Source organism: Lynx rufus, unplaced genomic scaffold (assembly GCF_022079265.1).
Source record: "Lynx rufus isolate CCGP_SWC_20201006 ecotype Redwood Valley unplaced genomic scaffold, mLynRuf1.p SCAF_13, whole genome shotgun sequence".
In the NCBI taxonomy this organism is placed as follows: Eukaryota; Metazoa; Chordata; class Mammalia; order Carnivora; family Felidae; genus Lynx; species Lynx rufus.
This window is the reverse complement of record NW_025814827.1, coordinates 2,987,875-3,006,609: the sequence shown is the minus strand read 5'-3', so window position 1 is coordinate 3,006,609 and position 18,735 is coordinate 2,987,875. Positions and strand designations below refer to the sequence as shown.

Here is an 18,735-nt window from a genome sequence, read left to right as displayed (position 1 = left end):
AGCTGAAGACGTACGAACAGTTTCTATTCTCTAGCTCACTTTGTGTAAGAATACGGTATATAATACATATAACATGCATAATATGTGTTAATCAACTGCATGTTATCAGTAAGGCTTCTTTTGAGAATCAAAAATTATACTCAGATTTGCATGCGGAGTTGGCATCCCTGACCCCTGTGTTGTTCAAGGTTCAACTGTATTTCCTTTGTGGGTTTTGTTAATAATTTTTTTAATGTTTGTTTATTTTTGAGAGAGTGCAAGACAGAGTGCAAGCAAGGGAGGGGCAAAGAGAGAGGGAGACACAGAACGCGAAGCAGGCTCCAGGCTCTGAGCTGCAGCACAGTGCCTGACGAGGGGCTCAAACTCACAAACTGCGAGATCGTGACCCAAGCCAAAGTCAGAGGCTTAACTGCCTGAGCCACCCAGGCGCACTATTTCCTCTGTGTTTTAAAAATAATGCCTGCGGGGGCGCCTGGGTGGCGCAGTCGGTTAAGTGTCCGACTTTAGCCAGGTCACGATCTCACGGTCCGTGAGTTCGAGCCCCGCGTCGGGCTCTGGGCTGACAGCTCAGAGCCTGGAGCCCGTTTCCGATTCTGTGTCTCCCTCTCTCTCTGCCCCTCCCCCGTTCATGCTCTGTCTCTCTCTGTCCCAAAAATAAATAAACGTTGAAAAAAAAGTTTAAAAAAAAAAAAATAATAATGCCTGCGATAGGTATCTTACATGTAATTTTGTGCCCACCTTTTGTCACCTAGTAGACTATGAGCAATTTGTATCATTAAAATTTATTTTAAAGGATAATTTTAAAATGGCCTAAAATTTTAAAAACATATTACAGAAGTGCTATTGGCTAAAATAATTTTAGAAATATAAAAATGTATAAAATAAAACCTGACTTTCAGTTCGTCTTTGTTAACAGTTTGGTGCTCTATACTTTTTCAGAACTTTTTTTTCTTTTCAGAAACATTTTGCTTGTTTTTAACAAAAAATAGGTACTCTACACATTATTCTGCAATGTATTTTTTTAATGTTTATTTATTTTGAGAGAGAGAGAGGGAGAGAGCGCACGCACGTGAGCAGGGAAGGGGCAGAGAGAGAGAGGTTGAGAGAATCCCAAGCAGGCTCTGTCAGCGCAGAGCCTGGCTAGGGGCTCAATCCCACGAACCACAAGATCAAGATTTGGGTGGAAATCAAGAGTCAGATGTTTAACCAACTGAGCCACCCAGGCACCCCTGCAACATATTTTTTTACTCAGTGTTGTGACTTTCTTTCCATGTGTGTTCATAATGATCTATTTTATAATCATTTATAAATGATTATAAATCTCAGAATTACACCAGCAGTATGAAGAGATGCTCAGGAAAATTAAAACCACCTAGGAAAATACAGAATAAAAATTTTATAGTTTAAAAAAATACAGTGTTGTGTTGCCTATGCTGCACCCACCCACCCATCCCACCTCGCAGGAGGCCACATTTGGCATGAATCAGCTTGTAGGGCTGTTTCTGTATATTTACCTACTTAACTGTGTAGTTACAGAATGTATTAGAGAGTGTATGTATGTGTGTGTGTTTAGTATAAATGTAAACTATCTTTGTAGATGCTCTATAACCCCTTGTCCTTGTGTCTGTATTTCTATGGCAGGTTACAGTATCCGAGAGTTTGAATTTCTTGTATCAGAGGGTATATGTCTATTATTATCTTTTCATATGTTTGCCTTTTGTATTCTTATCCTGCTTGTAGCCTTTGTCCATTTTTCTTTTTTTTTTTTTTAATTGTGAAAAACATATGAGATTCCCTCCTAAGAAAATTGTAAGTATATAATGCATATTGTTAACTACAAACACAATATTGTACAGAAGATCTCTAGAACTTTTTCATCTTGCATGACTGAAACTTAAACCCATTGAGCAGCCATTCCATTTCCTTCCCATCCCCCGAGGCTCCCGGTAACCATCATTCTGTTTCTGCTTTGATGAGTTTGACTACTCTAGATACCTTATAGAAGTGAAATCATGAAGCATTTGTCCTTATGTGACTAGTTTATTTCACTTTATTTACATTTATTTGACTTTTTATTGAAATGTATACAACCAATATTTAACATCTTGCTCACCAGGTTCATCTACATTATCACATATTACAGAGTTTTCTTCTTTTTAATGACTGAATAATATTCCACAATTGAGTATAGTTGAGCCACAAAGTTCCATTAGTTTCAGGTGTACCACATGGTGCTTGAATGAGTCTGTACTTCATGCTGTGCTCACTATAAGTGTAGCTGCCGTCTGTCACCATGCAACAATATTATAATATCATTGACTCTGTTCCCTCTACTGCACCTTTTATCCCCATGACTTATTCATTCCATAACTGGAAACCTGTATCTCCCACTCCCCTTCACCAATTGTGCACATCCTACTGCCTCCCTCCCCTGTGGCAACCATCAGTTTGTTCTTTATATTCGTGGGTCTGTTTCTGCTTTTTCTGTGTGTGTATTTATTTGGTTTTTTTAGATTCTGCATATAAGTGAAATCGTATGGGTTTTGTCTTTCTCTAACTTATTTTGCTTAGCATAATACCCTCTAGGTCCATCCATGTTGTTGCAAATGGCAAGACCTCATTCTTTTTTATGGCTGAATAATAGTCTGTCGTATATGAATACCACATCTTCTTTATCCATTCATCTATCAGTGGACCCTTAGGTTGCTTCCATATCTTGGCTATTGTATTTTTTTTTAAGTTTATTTATTTATTTTGAGAGAGAAAGAAAGAGAGCATGAAGTGGGGGTGGGGGGTGGAGAGAATATCCCAAGCAGGCTCCAGCTGCCAGCACAGAGAGCGGCACGGGGCTCGATCCCACAAACTGTGAGATCATGACCTGAGCCAAGGTCAAGAGTTGGGCCCTTAACCAACTGAGCCAGCCAGGTGCCACCGTATCTTGGCTATTGTAAATAATGCTGCGGTAAACATAGGAGTGCACATGTCTTTTCGAATTGGTGTTTTTATTTTCTTTCCGTAAATACCCACTAGTAGAATTATCAGATTCGTATCATATTTCTATCTTTAATTTTTTGAGAAACCTCCTCACTAAGAGTGGCTGCATCAGTTTACATTCCCACAAACAGCGCAGCAGCGTTCCTTTTTCTCTACTTTCTCACCAACACTTGTTATTTCTTGTCTTTTTTTTTTTTTTTTTTAAGGTTTTTATTTTTAAGTAATCTCTGCACCCAACACGGGGCTTGAATTCACAACCTGAGATCAGGAGTCACATGCTCCGCTGGCTGAGCCAACCAGGCGCCCCTTGTCTTTTTGATTCTAGCCATTTTAACAGGTGTCAGGTGATATCTCATTGTGATTTTGATTTGCATTTCTCTGATGATTAGTGATGTTGAACATCTTTTCTTGTGTCTGTTGGCTATCTGTATGCCTTTGGGAAAATGTCTATTCAGGTCTTCTGCCCATTTTTGAATCAGATTATTTTTGTTTTTGGTTTTTTTGGTGGTGAATTCTATAAGTTCTTTATATGTTTTGGATATTCCTTATTGAATGTATCATTTGCATATATCTTCTCCCATTCAGCAGGTTGCCTTTTCATTTTGTTGATGGTTTCCTGTGCTGTGCAAAAGGTTTTTATTTTGGTGTGATCCCAATAATTTATTTTTTCCTTTTGTTTCCCTTGCCTGTTGAGACATCTGAAAAAATGTTGTTGCTAAGGCTGATGTGAAAGAAGTTCTGCTTGTGTTCTCTTCTAGGAGTTTTATGGTTTCAGGTCTCACATTTAGATCTTTAGTCCATTTTGAGTTTATTTTTGTGTATGGTGTAAAAAGTGGTCCAGTTTCATTCTTTTGCATGTAGCTGTCCAGCTTTCCCAGTGCCATTTATTGAAGATACTATCTTTTCCCCATTGTATATGCTTGCCTCCTTTGTTGTAGATTAATTGAGCATATAAGTTTGGGTTTATTTCTAGTATACCACATTTTCGTTATTCATTCATCCATCGATGGACGCTTAGGGTTGATTCCATATCTTGCTTATTGTAAGCAGTGCTGCAGTGAGCATGAGAATGTGGATACCTCTTCAAGATCCTGATTCTAATTTTTTTTTCCTTAGTTGTGACAGATGACTTTTTATTCAGTATTTAAGCCATGTACACTTGTAGATGGTAGGATACGAAGGCTATAACAGCATTCTCCTTAAGATGTAAAGTTTAGTGTAAACATTGGAAATTTTACACGCAGCACTGAGCACAATACTTGAATTCTTTTTTTTTTTAGTTTAAATTCAAGTTAGTTAACATACAGCATAGTATTGGTTTCAGGAGTAGAACCTAGTGACTCATCACTTCCGTTAACACCCAGTGCTCATCCCAACAAGTGCCCTCCTTAATGCCCATGACCCATTTAGCCTACCCCTCATCCAGCAACCCTCAGTTTGTTCTCTGTATTTTAGAGTCTCTTATGGTTTGCCTCCAACTCTGTTTTTATCTTCCTTCCCTTCCCCTATGTTCATCTTTTGTGTTTCTTAAATTCTATATGTGAGTGAAATCATAAGATATTTGTCTTTCTCTAACTGTCTTACTTTGCTTAGCATAATACACTGTAGTTCCATCTACATTGTTGCAGATGATGAGATTTCATTCTTTTTGATTGCTGAGTAATATTCCATTGTATGTATGTATATATACCACACCTTCTTTATCCATTCATCAGTCAGTGGACATTTGGCTTTTTCCTTAATTTGGCTATTGTTGATAGTGCTGCTATAAACATTGAGGTGCATGTGCCCCTTTGCTAATTCTAATTCTTTTGGATAAATACCCAGAACTGGGATTGCTGTATTATATGGTAGTTCTGTTTTTATTTCTTTAGAAACCTCCATACTGTTCTCCATATTGGCTGTACTATTTTACATTCCCACCAACAGTGCACAAAGATTCCAGTTTCTCCATATCCTCTCTGATACTTGTTATTTTCTCTTTGTTTTTATAATAGCCATCCTAACAGATGTGAGGTGATCTTCATTTCCCTATAATGATTAGTGTTGTTGAGCATCTTTTCATAGATGTCCTGGCCATTTGTATGCCTTTGGAGAAGTGTCTGTTCTAGTCTTTGCCCCTCTTGTAATCAGGTTGTTTGTTTCTTTTTGCCGTTAAGTTGTAGGAGTTTCCTGTATCTTTTGGATATAACCACTTGTCAGATATATGGTTTGCAAATATTTTCTTCCATTCTGTATGTTGCCTTTTGCTCTGTTGATTGTTTTCTTGACTGTGCGAAAACTTTTTTGTTGTTGTTGTTGTAGTTCATTTGTCTATTTTTACTGTTGTTGCCTGTGCCATTGGTGTCCTATCCAAGAAATCGTTGCCAAGAGTAATGTCACAAAGTTTTCATCCTATATTTTCTTATAGGAACTTTATAGTTTCAAGTCTATTTTTAAGTCTTTTATGTATGGTATAAGCTAAGCGTCAGTTTTCATTCTGTGCATGTGGATATTCAGTTTTCCCAACACCATTTGTTGAAGAGACTATCTTTTCCCCATTGTTTATTTTGGTACCCTGGCAAAGATCAGTTGCCCATATGTGTGTGGGTTTATTTCTGGACTCTGTATTCTATTCCATTGGTATATAATATCTGTCTTTATGCCCATATTGTTTTGATCACTGTAGCTTTGTGATATGTTTTGAAATCGAGAAGTATGAAGCCTCAGCTTTGTTCTTTCTCAAGACTGATTCAGCTGTTCAGAGTCCTTTGTGGTTCCACATGAATTCTAGAATTGTTTTTTTCTTTTTCTGTTAAAAAAAATGCCACTGGGATTTTGGTTGGGAGATGCATTGAATCTGTAAACCTCTTTGGGTAGTATGGACATTCTAACAACGGTAAGTCTTCCAGTCCATGACCATGGGTTGTCTTTCCATTTTTCTGTATCTTCTTTAACTTCTTTCAGCAGTATTTTGTAGTTTTAAGTGTACCAGTCTTTTGCCTCCTTGATTAGATTTATTTTATTTTATTTTATTCTGTTTGATGCCATTTATGGGATTGTTTTTTCTTAATTTCCTTCTTGGATTGTTTATTGTTAGTGTATAGAGACACAACGGATTATTTTTTATTTTATTTTTTATTTTTTTAAACATACTCATTTTTTGTCTCTCAGAGAGAGACAAAGCATGAGTGGGGGAGGGGCAGAGAGAGAGGGAGACACAGAATCCAAAGCAGGCTCCAGGCTCTGAGCTGTCAGCACAGAGGCTGATGCGGGGCTCAGACCCACAAGCTGTGAGATCATGACCTGAGCTGAAGTCAGACGCTTAAGCAACTGAGCCCCACAACTGATTTTTGTATGTTCATTTTGTATCCTGCAACTTTCTAGAATTCACTTACCAGTTCTAACAGGGTTTTTGTGTGTGTATGTGTGGAATCTTTAGAGTTTTCTACATACAAGATCTTGTCATCAGCAAACAGAGATAATTTTACTTCTCCCTTTCCATTGTGGATGCTTTTTTAATTTTTTTCTTACCTACTTGCTCTAGCTAGGACTTATAGTACTGTGTTGAATAGAAATGTTAAGAGTAGGCATCCTTGACTTGTTCCTCACCTTAGAGGAAAAGCTTTTAGTTTTTCACCATTGAGTATGGTGTTAGCCGTGGGCTTTTCATTCATGGCATTTAAAAAAAATTTTTTTTAATGTTTTTATTTTATTTTTGAGAGAGTGTGAGCGGGGGAGGGGCAGAGAGAAAAGGAGACACAGAACCCTAAGCAGGCTCCAGGCTCCAAGCTGTCGGCACAGAGCCCCACATGGGGCTCACACCCACAAACTGTGAGATCATGACCTGAGCTGAAGTCAGACACTTAACTGACTGAGCCACCCAGGCGCCCCTCATTCATGGCCTCTAAAATATTGAGGTAATTTACTTGTATTCCTGGTTTATTGCACATCTTTATCATGAAAGGATGTTAAATTTTGTCAGATGTTTTTTTCTGCGTCTATTGAGATAATCATGTGATTTTTAACCTTCTATCTGTTAACGTGGTATATCACATTGGTTGATATTTGTGTGTTGAATCATCCTTGCATCCCATGGAATCAATCCCATTTGGTCATGGTAGATGATCCTTTCAATGTGCTGTTGATTGTGGTTTGCCAGTATTTTATTGATTTTGCATTGTATTCATCAGGTAGCTGTCTTGTAGTGTCTTTTTCTGTCTTCGTTACCAGGGTGATGCTGGGCTCAAAACATGAATTTGGAAGTGGTCCTTCCTCTTTAAGTTTTTAGATGAGTTGGGGAAGGGTTGGTGTTAATTCTTAGTTAAATGTTTGGTAGAATTTACTTGTGAAGCCATCTGGTTCTGGGCTTTTCTTTGTTAGAAGGTTTGATTCTGATTTAATCTTACTAGTTACAGGGCTGTTCAGATTTTCTATTTCTTCATGATTCAGTCTTGGTAGGTGTAAGTTTCTAAGAATTTGTCCTTTTCCAATTTGTTTACATATAATTATTCAGAGTAGCCTCTTATAATCTTTTTTATTTCTGTGGCACTGATTGTAATGTCTCCTCTTTCATTTCTGAATTTAAATAAATTTAAGTCTTCTCTTTTTTCTTAGTTTAGCTGAACGTTTGTCAATTTTGTTATCGTTTCCAAAAACCATCTGTTAGTTTAGTTCATGTTTTTCTGTTGTTTTTCTAGTGCCTGTTTTGTTTGTTTCTGCTCTGATCTTGATTATTTCCTTCCTTCAGCTAACTTTGGGCTCAGTTTGTTCTTTTTCTAGTTCTTTGATGTGTACAGTTAGGTTGTTTGACATTTTCTTTTTTAACGTAGGCGTTTATTGCTATAAACGTCCCTCTTAGTACTGCTTTTGTTACATTCCATGAGTTTGGGTATGTTGTGTTTTGTTGCCTTAACCCATTTTTTATTCTGTTATCTCTGTCACATTGAGCTGTACTAGCTCTTATGCATAGGTCCTTGTCTTTATGTTGCAAGCATTTTTCAGTTGTTGGTCTTTCATCTTGTAGTCCTTTCATCAGGTAGGAGTTTAAATTTTGATGTAGCCATATCAGTTGATCTTTCCCTGTATGGTTTCTCTATTTAAAAAGACCCTCCTCTCCGCAGAATTATAAATATATATGTATATAATTATTATTTTATGATTATATTTTTATTTGTAGGAAATATATACCACATCGTCTTTATCCATTCATCAGTTGATGGACATTTGGGCTCTTTCCTTAATTTGGAATTAATGGGAAGGATATGAAGTGGGAATTGAATGTTTTAATTGCGCGACGTCTGTCACATGGATAGCGCCTTCACGAGTTGCCTGTAAATGTCAGGTATCTAGGCTATTTCCAGTTTTTTGCTATTATAAATAAAACTGACTGTATTTCTGGTTATTTAGGGTAGAATTGGAGAACAGAATTCTAAGATCAGGAGGAGACTAGATAGTGAAGCAGTTAAAAGCAGAGACTTAAAGATGTGTTGCCTGCATTTGATTCTCGACTCCTCTGTTCCATTGCTTTGCAACCTTCTACAAGGTGTTTCCTGTACCTTCCTTATGCCTTGGTTTTCTCATCTGAAAAGTGGAAGTAATAATAGTACCCCCACCCCCTCAGAATTCTACTGAGGCTTAAGTGTTTAATACACATGAAATACCGGAACAGGGCCTGGCACGTGGTGAGTACTCAATTACTGTTAGCGTTAGGGTTTAAGTTTATTTATTTTAAGAGAGAGAGAGAGAGTGCGTGCATGTGCACTTGAATGGGGAAAGGGCAGAGAGACAGAGAATCCCAAGCAGGCTCTGCCACTGTCAGCACAGAGCCTGATGCAGGACTCATACTCATCAACTGTGAGATCACAGCCTGAGCTCAAATCAAGAGTCAGACGCTTAATGGACTGAGCCACCCAGGCACCCCGTGATGGCATTTTAAGACAAGTGACTTTCTAGAAAAGTCCTGTTGTTTTTATATTTCCATTATGGGAATAAAGGAGATCCCATTGCCCCAACCCCTTGTTATCATTGATTTTTATCATTAAAAAAATTTTTTTCAATGTTTATTTATTTTTGAGAGTGAAAGAGTAGGAGAGAGACAGAGAGGGAGACAGAGGATCTGAAGCAGGCTCTGCGCCATCAACACAGAGCCCGATGTGGGGCATGAACTCACCAACTGTGAGATCATGACCTAAGCCAAAGTTGGATGCTTAACCGACTGAGCCACCCAGGCGCCCCAAATCTTATCATTTTTTAAAGTTTTGCTAATTTGTAAAATTGAATATGTATAGTGGGCTCTTATTATTTTTTTTAATGTATACACTTCTGTTTTCCTCTTGAACCTTAAAATTAAACTGCTGACTTTAGGAAATGGTTTCTGTTGCCTTCTAGGTCCCTTTTTTAGAATTGTATTTTTAGAACTTGAAGCCCACCTTCTTTTAAGTATTTGTTTCCCCCCAGTTCCTCACTTAGCCTGTGGGGATCCTCCTAAGTCTGTGCCTGTGGTTTGTTCTTCGGGCACTGACATTCATTTGAGCCCCTGCCACCTGCCGGGCCCTGTGCTGGTGCCCTGGCCTCACAGAGGAGCAAGTTGCTGTGTATGAGAGAAGACAGCTAGGAGAGGTGGCAGGCAGCACGGGGCAACAGGCATCAGAGTCAGGACGTGTACACATCGTGGTGCCACCCCCCCCAAGATGGGGCTGTGGGGTTGGGAGAACCTTAGGAGAAATTTTCAAAACTATACGTGGGGCCGACTTTTGAACACAAAGTGCAGCTGCCTTTGGTGTGAGGAAACCCTCTCCGTGGAATACCAAGCTTGAAATGAAAGAAGTTTTCTTTTTTTTTTTTTACTTTATAAAATAATTTGTCATAGCATTTTTTAAAAATGTGTTCTTTCTATATATTTAAAATATGTTGCTTGGAGGCACCAGGCTGGCTCGGTTGGAGTGTGCGACTCTTGATCTCAGGGTTGTGATTTCGAGCCCTGCATTGGGTGTAGAGATGACTTAAAAACAAAATCTTTTTTTTTTTTTTTTTTTTTTTTAAATGTAGCTTTAGAGGCTCCTGGGTGGCTCAGTCAGTTAAGCGTTCGACTCTTGATATCAGCTCAGGTCATGATGTCACAGTGTCATGAGTTCAAGCCCTGCGTCAGGCTCTGTGCTGATAGTGCCAAACCTGCTTGGTATTCTCCCTCTTCCTCTCTCTTTGCCCCTCCCCTGCTCATACTCTCTCTGCTCTCTCAAAATAAATAAACTTAAATAAAATAATAAAATTAAATTTAAAATGTAGCTTGAAAAAAGTTTCATTTAAAAAAGCATTTCTGAAAGCACTGATCTTGGGCATGTTTCCTAACATCTTCAGATCTCAGTTTTCCCTTCTGTTAGGAAGGTCAGATGAGGTGTTTTCCTCCGTTCACAACACTGCTGGCTGGCTGAGCTCTGTGGTTTAAATGGATGGCAGGAGCCAGTATGGAAGTTCAGGGGGCAGATAGCTTACAGGGCGGAATAAGCATGTGGAACTCTGCTGAGAAAAGGAGCTGGCAGTTGGCTCTGTGGCAGACTTAGACTTGGCAGGGCCGGTCCACTCTTTGGCATAGGGGTATCCTCATCGCCAGCACCGCACTTCCGAGTTTCTTCCTCATTTTGTAGGAACACCCCATTTCTGGGCACTCTTAAGTATTGCCTGGAGGGATGGTGTGCCTAGATGGCAAGGTAGGACTGCTGCCCTCTCCCCTCCTCCCCTCCTCCTCCTTTCTACTGCTTAATCAAGAAAGTGTCCCTTAGCTCTTTTTCCAAGCCACCGACTTTCAATTGATCTTTGCTGCTAGTAAGAGGAGGGGAGGTGCTTTCTGGTTCCTGCTAAAGTTACCTGACAGCGGAAGGTGTGCATCTGATAATTATAACTCTGGTGTTTCCAAGGCCTGAGCGATTTAGCTAAGAGCAGTAATCCTGATCTTATCAGGAGGGTTTTGTAGTCCAACAGTGTTGCTTATAACAATATCTGTTTTACTTCCTGGGGCTTCAATCTCCTTTTAGGATTCTCCTATAATCCTGCCCATTACCCCCTTGTGCATGTCTCATTACCTCCTGGAACCAGTTAAAACTGGTGCGAGGGCAAAGATGTTTTTCTTTTCTTCCTACCAAGATCTGGGAATTGAGCTTTTAACATTCCAGGAACATCAACCTGGCCAGCAGTAGAGCAGTCACAGTGAGCATAGATGATACCTGCAGAGCCAAGGTCTAGCCAATGAAAAGGTAAGTTGCTTATTTAAAAAAAAAAAAAAAAAAATTACAATAGTAACAACAGCAATATTCAGCCCAAGTACTTTAGTTACATTTTATATTTCAAAGCAATTAAATAGTATCCATGAGTTTGAGATCAGCCCCTTTGAAGTCTAGTTATTTTCCTAATGACTACCTTGAGATTCAGCCCCCAGGAATTTGCCCAGATCCTTGACCTTGGGGTTCAGAATCTATTAGATTATAGAGAGTAGACAGAAAGGAAACACATTACTGTTCTATGTCTTTAGAGAACACTCAAGAATCTCTGCAAAAGTTATCTGAAGTATGTATGAAGGACATGACAGTTTCTTGGAGGTTTCAGAATATGGGGAGCACAGATGAAGAGTTGGTAACTTAGCCTCTGCACTTTAAACCTGAAGGAAAGGGTTAACTCTTGCCTTGGGGAGGAGTGAGGAATGGGAACTAAAATTGCTTTGGACATCTGAGCTGTGCTTTAATAAGATATTCCAGGTGGTCAAGGAGTAATCCTAAAATAGCCTAGATACTTAATTGCTTTTAAAGTCAGGCGCTCCTGTCTCTGGGGAGGTACAGCTCTAAGGAATGTAGTGCTGGCTCCTAAGATCTTGGAGGCGTGGTCTGGTTGGGCTTTTTTTTTTTTTTTCTCCTTCCAAATCCCAGTAAAAAGAAAGGCCCAAGGTAGCCTTCTTGGGTCAGGAAACACTGGTTGAATTTCTCCCTTTCTCCCCACCAGAAGCTTGGCTCTTGCTGATGCCAGCTGCCATAACCTGGCTTGTTCCAGGGTTGTTGAATATTCTCTGTCTTCTCTCCCCTCCCCCCACCTTTCTTTCCCGCACACTCTTACCACCAGCACCAGAGACAGTGGTCTATTCCTGTGTGATTACTTGCCCAGCGTCTTTCCATTCCCATTAGAACCTTTCTTAGGATAAGGTTCACATTTATCCTTTCCCTTTTGTCCCCTTAGTCCAGATCCAGTTAATTCTCTGACTTTTGGCTGCTTCTTCCCAAGACTTTTCTTTTCTCCCTGGTCCTGCTGTCCCCTACCCCTACCCTAGGCTGTCTGCATGGACTGCCACACAGCCTGCCACCCCCTGTGCTGGCTTTCCTCTCCGGTCTTCCGTGCATTTTACAAAAGTAGTGTATCTGCATTGCAAAACGTTATGCGGGCCAAAGCATATTTTGTTATGTGAAGAGTCATACTGCCCCCTTACTAGAAAGGCTAAATATTGTGAAGGTGTCAGTTCACTGAACTATTCCATAATTTCAGTGCAATCCAGATTTTCTTCATTGGGGTCAAGGGAGAAGGGGGGAGAGCAAGTGATGGGTCTTGCTTGACACATCATTCAAAAGTTAATCTAGAAAAAATAAACAATTGTTTTTTTAATCATCTCTCCCTCTCCATTAGACTGCAAGCTCCAGGAGGTCAGAGGCTCCTAACTGTCTTGCTCTTTTTGCCTCAGAACTTTACACAGTTTCTAGCATATCCTAGGTGATCACATGTTCGTACGGGGATGATATAATGAAAAATTGAAAAGTGAAAATCCCGCATAGTCTCAACCCGATTAGGTGTCTACATACATTTTTAGATTTCTATTTTTTCCCAACCAAAGTAGGCCATTAAAATCTTCTAAAACACTGGTTTAATCATTTATTTTCTGCTCAGAAAACATCACTGCCTCCCTCCTGTTCACAGTTCAGAGTTTAAATTTCCTCCTGGTATTCAAGGCATTTCACAGCCTGTTCCCACCTCAACTATTCAGACTTGAATCCTCCCTGCCAAAACATGCCTTGTTTATCCCCCCACTCTGTGCTCATTTACACTGTAAATCTCCCCTCAACCCATTCTTCCATGCCGGCTTTATCTCCACCTCTGAGGAGCTCTCCTTTCTTCCACCTCCTGGGCACTTTGTGTTTTGGTACTTTGACTTGCTCTGTTCAGTGCTCTGTGTGTCCAGCTTGTTTTTCGAACTCCATGGTAAAACTCCCAGCAGGGAGAATCACTTTTGGGGGAGTAGGGGTATTCTCAGCAGCTTGCACAATGCTCTCCCTGAGGTGGGTTCTCAGGAAATCAGTGTTGAATGAGTTTGTCATAGGGTCTTTGCTGCTCGGGACAGAAAGGGCCCCTAGAGGCCCTCTCATCCAGCCCTGTCCCATGTTGGATTCCACAGCGTGACGTCCCAGACAGATGGCCATCCCAGGACAGGAAGCTGCCCACCTCCTGAGAAGGCCCCCTCCGTTACTGGGCAGTTCTGATTGCTAGAGAAGTCCTTCTTCTGTCCACCTGGGTAATTTCTGCCCCGTAACTCTAGTTCTGCCCTCTGGGGCTTTATGGAAAAAAGGAAAAGAAAAACAACAACAACACCTTGCGTCCTCTTCTCCAAGGCAGCCTTTTAGATTTTCAAAGAGTGAATACATTATCCCTCTGTCTTCTGGATCTTCCAGGTTGAAGTGTTGGGGAAGCACTGTTTTAATTGAGGAGCAGTCAGGTTAGACTTTGATTCATTATTGTTTGAAGGCCTTTTATGTGCACGTTCACAGTGCTAGGTGCCATATTCTGCCGCCCTCTGAGGCGTAACCTGCTTATCTCTCTTTCTCTTTCCCCTGGTGTCCTGTCCCCTGGGGGAAGATGGGTCCCTTCCTACCCAGGATGTTCTGTTTTGGAGGTAGTGATGAAAGGTTAGCAGTTCTTATCCCAGTACCCCCAGATAAGTCCCCCGGGCAGGTGATGCCTGAGGGCTAGTTTCTTGGTTGGCTGCACTTGCCAGGTGAAACCTAGGAGATGAATCTGGGACTAAAAAGGCCATGACTTGGCAGTGTAGGCATTCTGTGACCAGAGGATTTTCTTCTTCTTCTCCTCCCTCTCTCCTTTCCCGATGTCACACCCGGAACACTCTCTGCTGTTTCTTCCACCCACAAGGCAGGACGGCGTGACAAAGAGAGCCAGACCTGCATGTTGGCACTGCCACTGGGAAGCTCTGAGACCCTGGGCCACTTAAGCAGCTTGCTCTCTTTGAGCCACTGTTTTCCCATCTCTAAAATCACTACCCCTATATCATACAATTCAGTGAGAAAATGCTTGTTAAGCCCCTGGCCCAGTCCTCGCTGCACAGAAGATGCCCAAACATTAGCTTCCCTTCCTTCCCCCAGCCTTCTTCCACTCCCATTTTTGAGGGATTTAAAGGCATGACACTGTGCTTCCCTGGGAAAAATAAACTGAATGTGGATATAGCAACCACAGCTAGCCTTGGATGGGTATTTGGGAACAAACTGTCAGTTTCCTGTGAGCTCCTGGTGAGATCAAAGCTTTTAAGAGAGGTCTTAAGTAGGAGAGGCTGGGAAGGTTGTAAATGGCAGTAAGTGACCACTCACTACTGCCTGCAGCCCTCATGGTAACAGAGCCTGTTCCCCTGGCCGGTTGCCTTGCATGCAGCGGCCCTTCAACTGAAATGCTTTTCTCGGGGACCCCCCTAAACTGTGGAGCTAGTTCCTTTTGGATGTGTGTTCCCCACACTCACCTCTGCCACTCCTCACTCTCCTCCCCACCATGCTCAGCATCCAAGACAGAAGTCATCGCTGGGCTTCGAGCAGTCACACCCACAGCCTGGTGAGAGGCCAAGAAACCCACACGTCAGCTTGAAGTAGCTATGTTTTTACAGTAGTTGATCAGAGTGCTGAAGCCTGCGGTCCTCCCCATGAAAGGAGGAGAGAACAGAGGAGTTGTGGGGTTGGAGGTCCCATGGGGGAGCCCATTCCTGCCTTTCAGTAAACGTGCCCATGCTTTCTCTGTACTAGAGGCTGGGGATACCCTGATGGGATGTGCACAGACTCGAGGGGACACACACAGACTGGGGATGTAGGCGGGACACGAGTAACCAGCACATCCGGTGATAGCCCAGAGGAGAAAGGCATCAATTCTGCCTGGTGGGCAGAAGCGAGAGTCTTCGTGGAGGAACAGCATTCAGGCTAGACTGTGAAGGGCGGGCAGAGCCAGGAATTACTCTCACTGCAGCCAGAAAATCTTGTGAAGTAGGGTTTAACTGCCCCAAGACCAAGAGAGTCATGCAAAGAGAGCGGACATTTTCTCATCAGCCCCAACTAAATATTTTAAATTAAGTAATGACCCATCCCAGCCTCGGACAAAAGAAAACAACTCCACTCCCCTGTGTTTTCTTTTTTTTTTTTTTTTAATGTTTATTTATTGAGAGAGAGAGCACACACGCATGCTTGCACATGAGCGAGCAGAGGAGGGACAGGGAGAGAGAATCCCAAGCAGGCTCCCTGCTGTCAGCGCTGAGCCCAACATGGGACTCGATCCCACAAACCATGAGATCATGACCTAAGCCAAGAGTCGGATGCTTAACCAACTGAGCCACCCAGGTGCCCTTCCTGTGTTTTCTTTAAATCATCACTAAAATTCCTATCTGTGGAATGGGTCAAATGGTAACATTGCCCAAAGAGTTGAGTGTCCTCTTTCCGTCCCGTTCTGGCAAATTTCCCTGTCTTCTGTGGTCACTGAGCTAGGGGTGTTAGGCTAAAGTCCCATAGCTAAGCAGATTTGCAAGTGTTTCATATTTAGTGAGCCACAGCTAGTGCGAGGTCTGATTCTCCCACCACTTGGGTTCTGATGTCTAAGCAGAGCTGGAGAAAGCCAAGGGGTCATGACAACCCCCAGCCCCCACCCTTCTCCTCTGTTCCTGAGCTGAGCTCTCGCACTTGGGTGTTTATTTTCACACGTAGTCACACAGTGGTTGTACTGATGTGCTTGTTTTTACACTCCTCTCCTGCTGTGGAAAGCCCTGTCTGAATTCTAGGTTGTGGATTCTGTCCTCCTCACCCAGCTGAGTGTTAAATAGTTTCTGAGTGAGCATTCTGAGTGCCTGGAAGTTATTGTAATTAGCAAAAAACTGTGTTTTCATCTCTCTTGGTGACTGATAGAGAAAAAATCCTCCTGTGCTTCAGATCTCTAGCTGGAGAGAGTTGGGAATTGAGCTGCCACAGTAAACAGCTGACATAACAGAAGCGGCAATGATCCCCCATTAAATGTCTTTCAGCCGATAGGGGCTCCCGGGATAATTGACTTTCCAGCAGGAATTACTGGCTCAAACAAAATCACTGGGCATTAGGGCAACCTACTGCATCTTTTGAAAGGGGGACTGTAACTCTGTCTGGGTTTGCTGACCTGACAGGCATAATTCATCTTGATTATTCATTGTGCTGGTTCCCACCAGATGATACCAGATTTCTGTTGACTGTAATTACAATGTGGGGGTGAATCTTAGCTTTTTTTTTTTTTAAATAGTGTTTCTCCTGCTTGGTTATTGGCTTCCCTGAGCCGAAGAGCTGTAGAGAGATCTCTAACAACGTCTGCCTGGGGAGATGATGAGTGCACAGTCAGATAGCATTTACTGAGCACTTCCTTACACACATCTTTTGTGAGATAAGCAGGGAAACAATTTGGTGTAGCCTGTTTCATTTCAGCTGACAGAGTGTCACTTCTTCTTGGTTATAGTTACCTCACGGTGTACTAAATTGCTGCTATCAGGAAGTGGGTCTACATCTCAGGGCCCTCTTTGAGTAGGGGAGGCAAAGTATGGTCCCAGAATATAACTGAATAAATAATACCTCCTGCTTTCGGGCAAGCTTGATTAGAGGGGAAGATAGAAAAGAAGGGAATTAGACCAGGCTTTTATGTGACTGACAAGGTTTTACAGTGAGATCCCTATGCAGTCCAAAGAATGTCCTCCCGGGAAACCCCTGCTCCCCATCCCCGGATGCCCGTCCCCAACCATTTACACGCCCCAGTGCCTGCGCATGCGCCCGAAGTCCTCGGGGAGAAATGAGAGAGTGACAGGCTTGGTGCATCCAGTCCCATCCACTGGGTCCTCCACTGACCAGTGTAGACTTCTGTGACATTTCATATTCCCCACTGGCAGAGGGCCTGTTTGACTCTTCTGTATGGTATGTGTGTATATTTTTTGAAGAGGTGCCTAATTGACTCAAATAGCCAGTTAAGGCCTTTTAGCAGTGATTCTAGTTCATCAGGCATTCGCCGGGGCCTGTTAAGTGCCAGCAGTGTGCTCTATGCTGGGGGTACAAAGATGGATGAGAAACTTTTGCTTTCAAGGAGCTTACGATAGGGTGAGGATGATAGATAATTCCAAAGTGTGTTAAATTCTAAGCTCAAAATGTATAGCAATTTCTTCCAGAGTACTTAGTGCAGCTGAGAGTGAAGGGAAGGCTTCCCCCAGAATATGTTGCCTAATCTAAGGAGTAAGAGTTACCCAACTGAATAAAGGCAGGAAGCAGGTTCCAGGAACATAAACAAAGGTGTATTTGCTATTTCCTCCTAATTGGCTGAATGGTGTTGGTTTAACCCAATCAATTAAATTAGGATTAGGTTTTCATTATTTCTCTAATGGAAATGAATTTCATCCTAGGGGCACAGTCTGTATACCTTGGGAATAACGTCAAACTCTGAAGGCTGTCCTATCACTAGGGAGTTCTGGTCACTAGACTTCCAGCTTCCAGTGGTGAGGTTTAGTGGAGAGACCAGAACTTCAGGACCTGCCATCTGTGATCCTTTATCCTCCACTTCGAGTGGTCACGTGGCTTTACAGCGTGCTGTGTAGTATACAAACGTGCCATGTAGAACCTGAAGAAACACACATGCCGTGTACAAACACACATGCCGTGTAGAACCTGAAGAAAAGTGGGACAGCTCAGAGTGATGGCTTCGGGAGGATCAGCTAGGGATGAACAGGTTCTCAGAAAGTTGGGCCTTTGTCTCCTCCTCTTCTAGGATTATCAAGGATAAGTAACACCCACCCTCCTCCAACAACTGGACCTGATTCTTCCACCTGACTCCCTCTTACTTTGGAACCATTACTGAAAGTGAAAGAACAAGAAGATGTCCCTGTAAGAGCAGCAGAGGCGGTTACCTGAGGAGTCTTTTACAGTCTGAGCCAAGATAGCACAATTGCTCAGGGTCTTCATCTTTGCCCTAAAAGATTGCCTTGTCCTCCGTCACTCTCCTATGCCCTTCTGAACTCTGTGCTTTGTTCTCCTTTAGAATGGTGGTTTGGCCTGGAGTGATGATGCGGACGGAGGCCGGGGAAGAGAGATCTCTCGAGATTTTGCCAAGGTCTGTAATGTCTCCTTTGTGCTAATGAATGGGGCAGCTCTGCAGTGGGTTGTTAAATCTGATCCCCAAGGAATAAGGACAGGAATGGCCCGTGAGTCACATTTGTAGTCATACAGATAGATGGTTGTGTATCTCTGGTGGAAATCTTCCTGCATTAGACGGAATTTTTCATTGTGTTTTTTTCTGGGGGACCGGGATTGCAGCTGTATGAACTGGACGGTGATCCGGAAAGGAAAGAGTTCCTGGATGACCTCTTCGTCTTTATGCAGAAGAGGGGTGAGTGTGCAGTCTCCTCAGTTTTTCAACTCAGTGAATATTAATTGAGTGCTTACTGTGTGTAAGTCACTGTTAGCCATTCTCCCT

General features: G+C 42.1%; 1 protein-coding gene across 6 annotated transcripts in view; it reads left to right on the top strand.

Moving 5' to 3' along the window:
- ARID3B (AT-rich interaction domain 3B) overlaps positions 1 to 18,735 on the top strand; it is a 58,054-nt gene that overhangs the window by 18,249 nt on the left and 21,070 nt on the right. For all 6 annotated transcript variants that reach the window (XM_047074812.1, XM_047074814.1, XM_047074813.1 and 3 more), the window contains exons 3-4: positions 18,301 to 18,372; positions 18,576 to 18,648. In XM_047074812.1, coding sequence (XP_046930768.1) covers positions 18,301 to 18,372; positions 18,576 to 18,648 — 145 coding nt within the window. The remainder of the gene's footprint in view (positions 1 to 18,300; positions 18,373 to 18,575; positions 18,649 to 18,735) is intronic.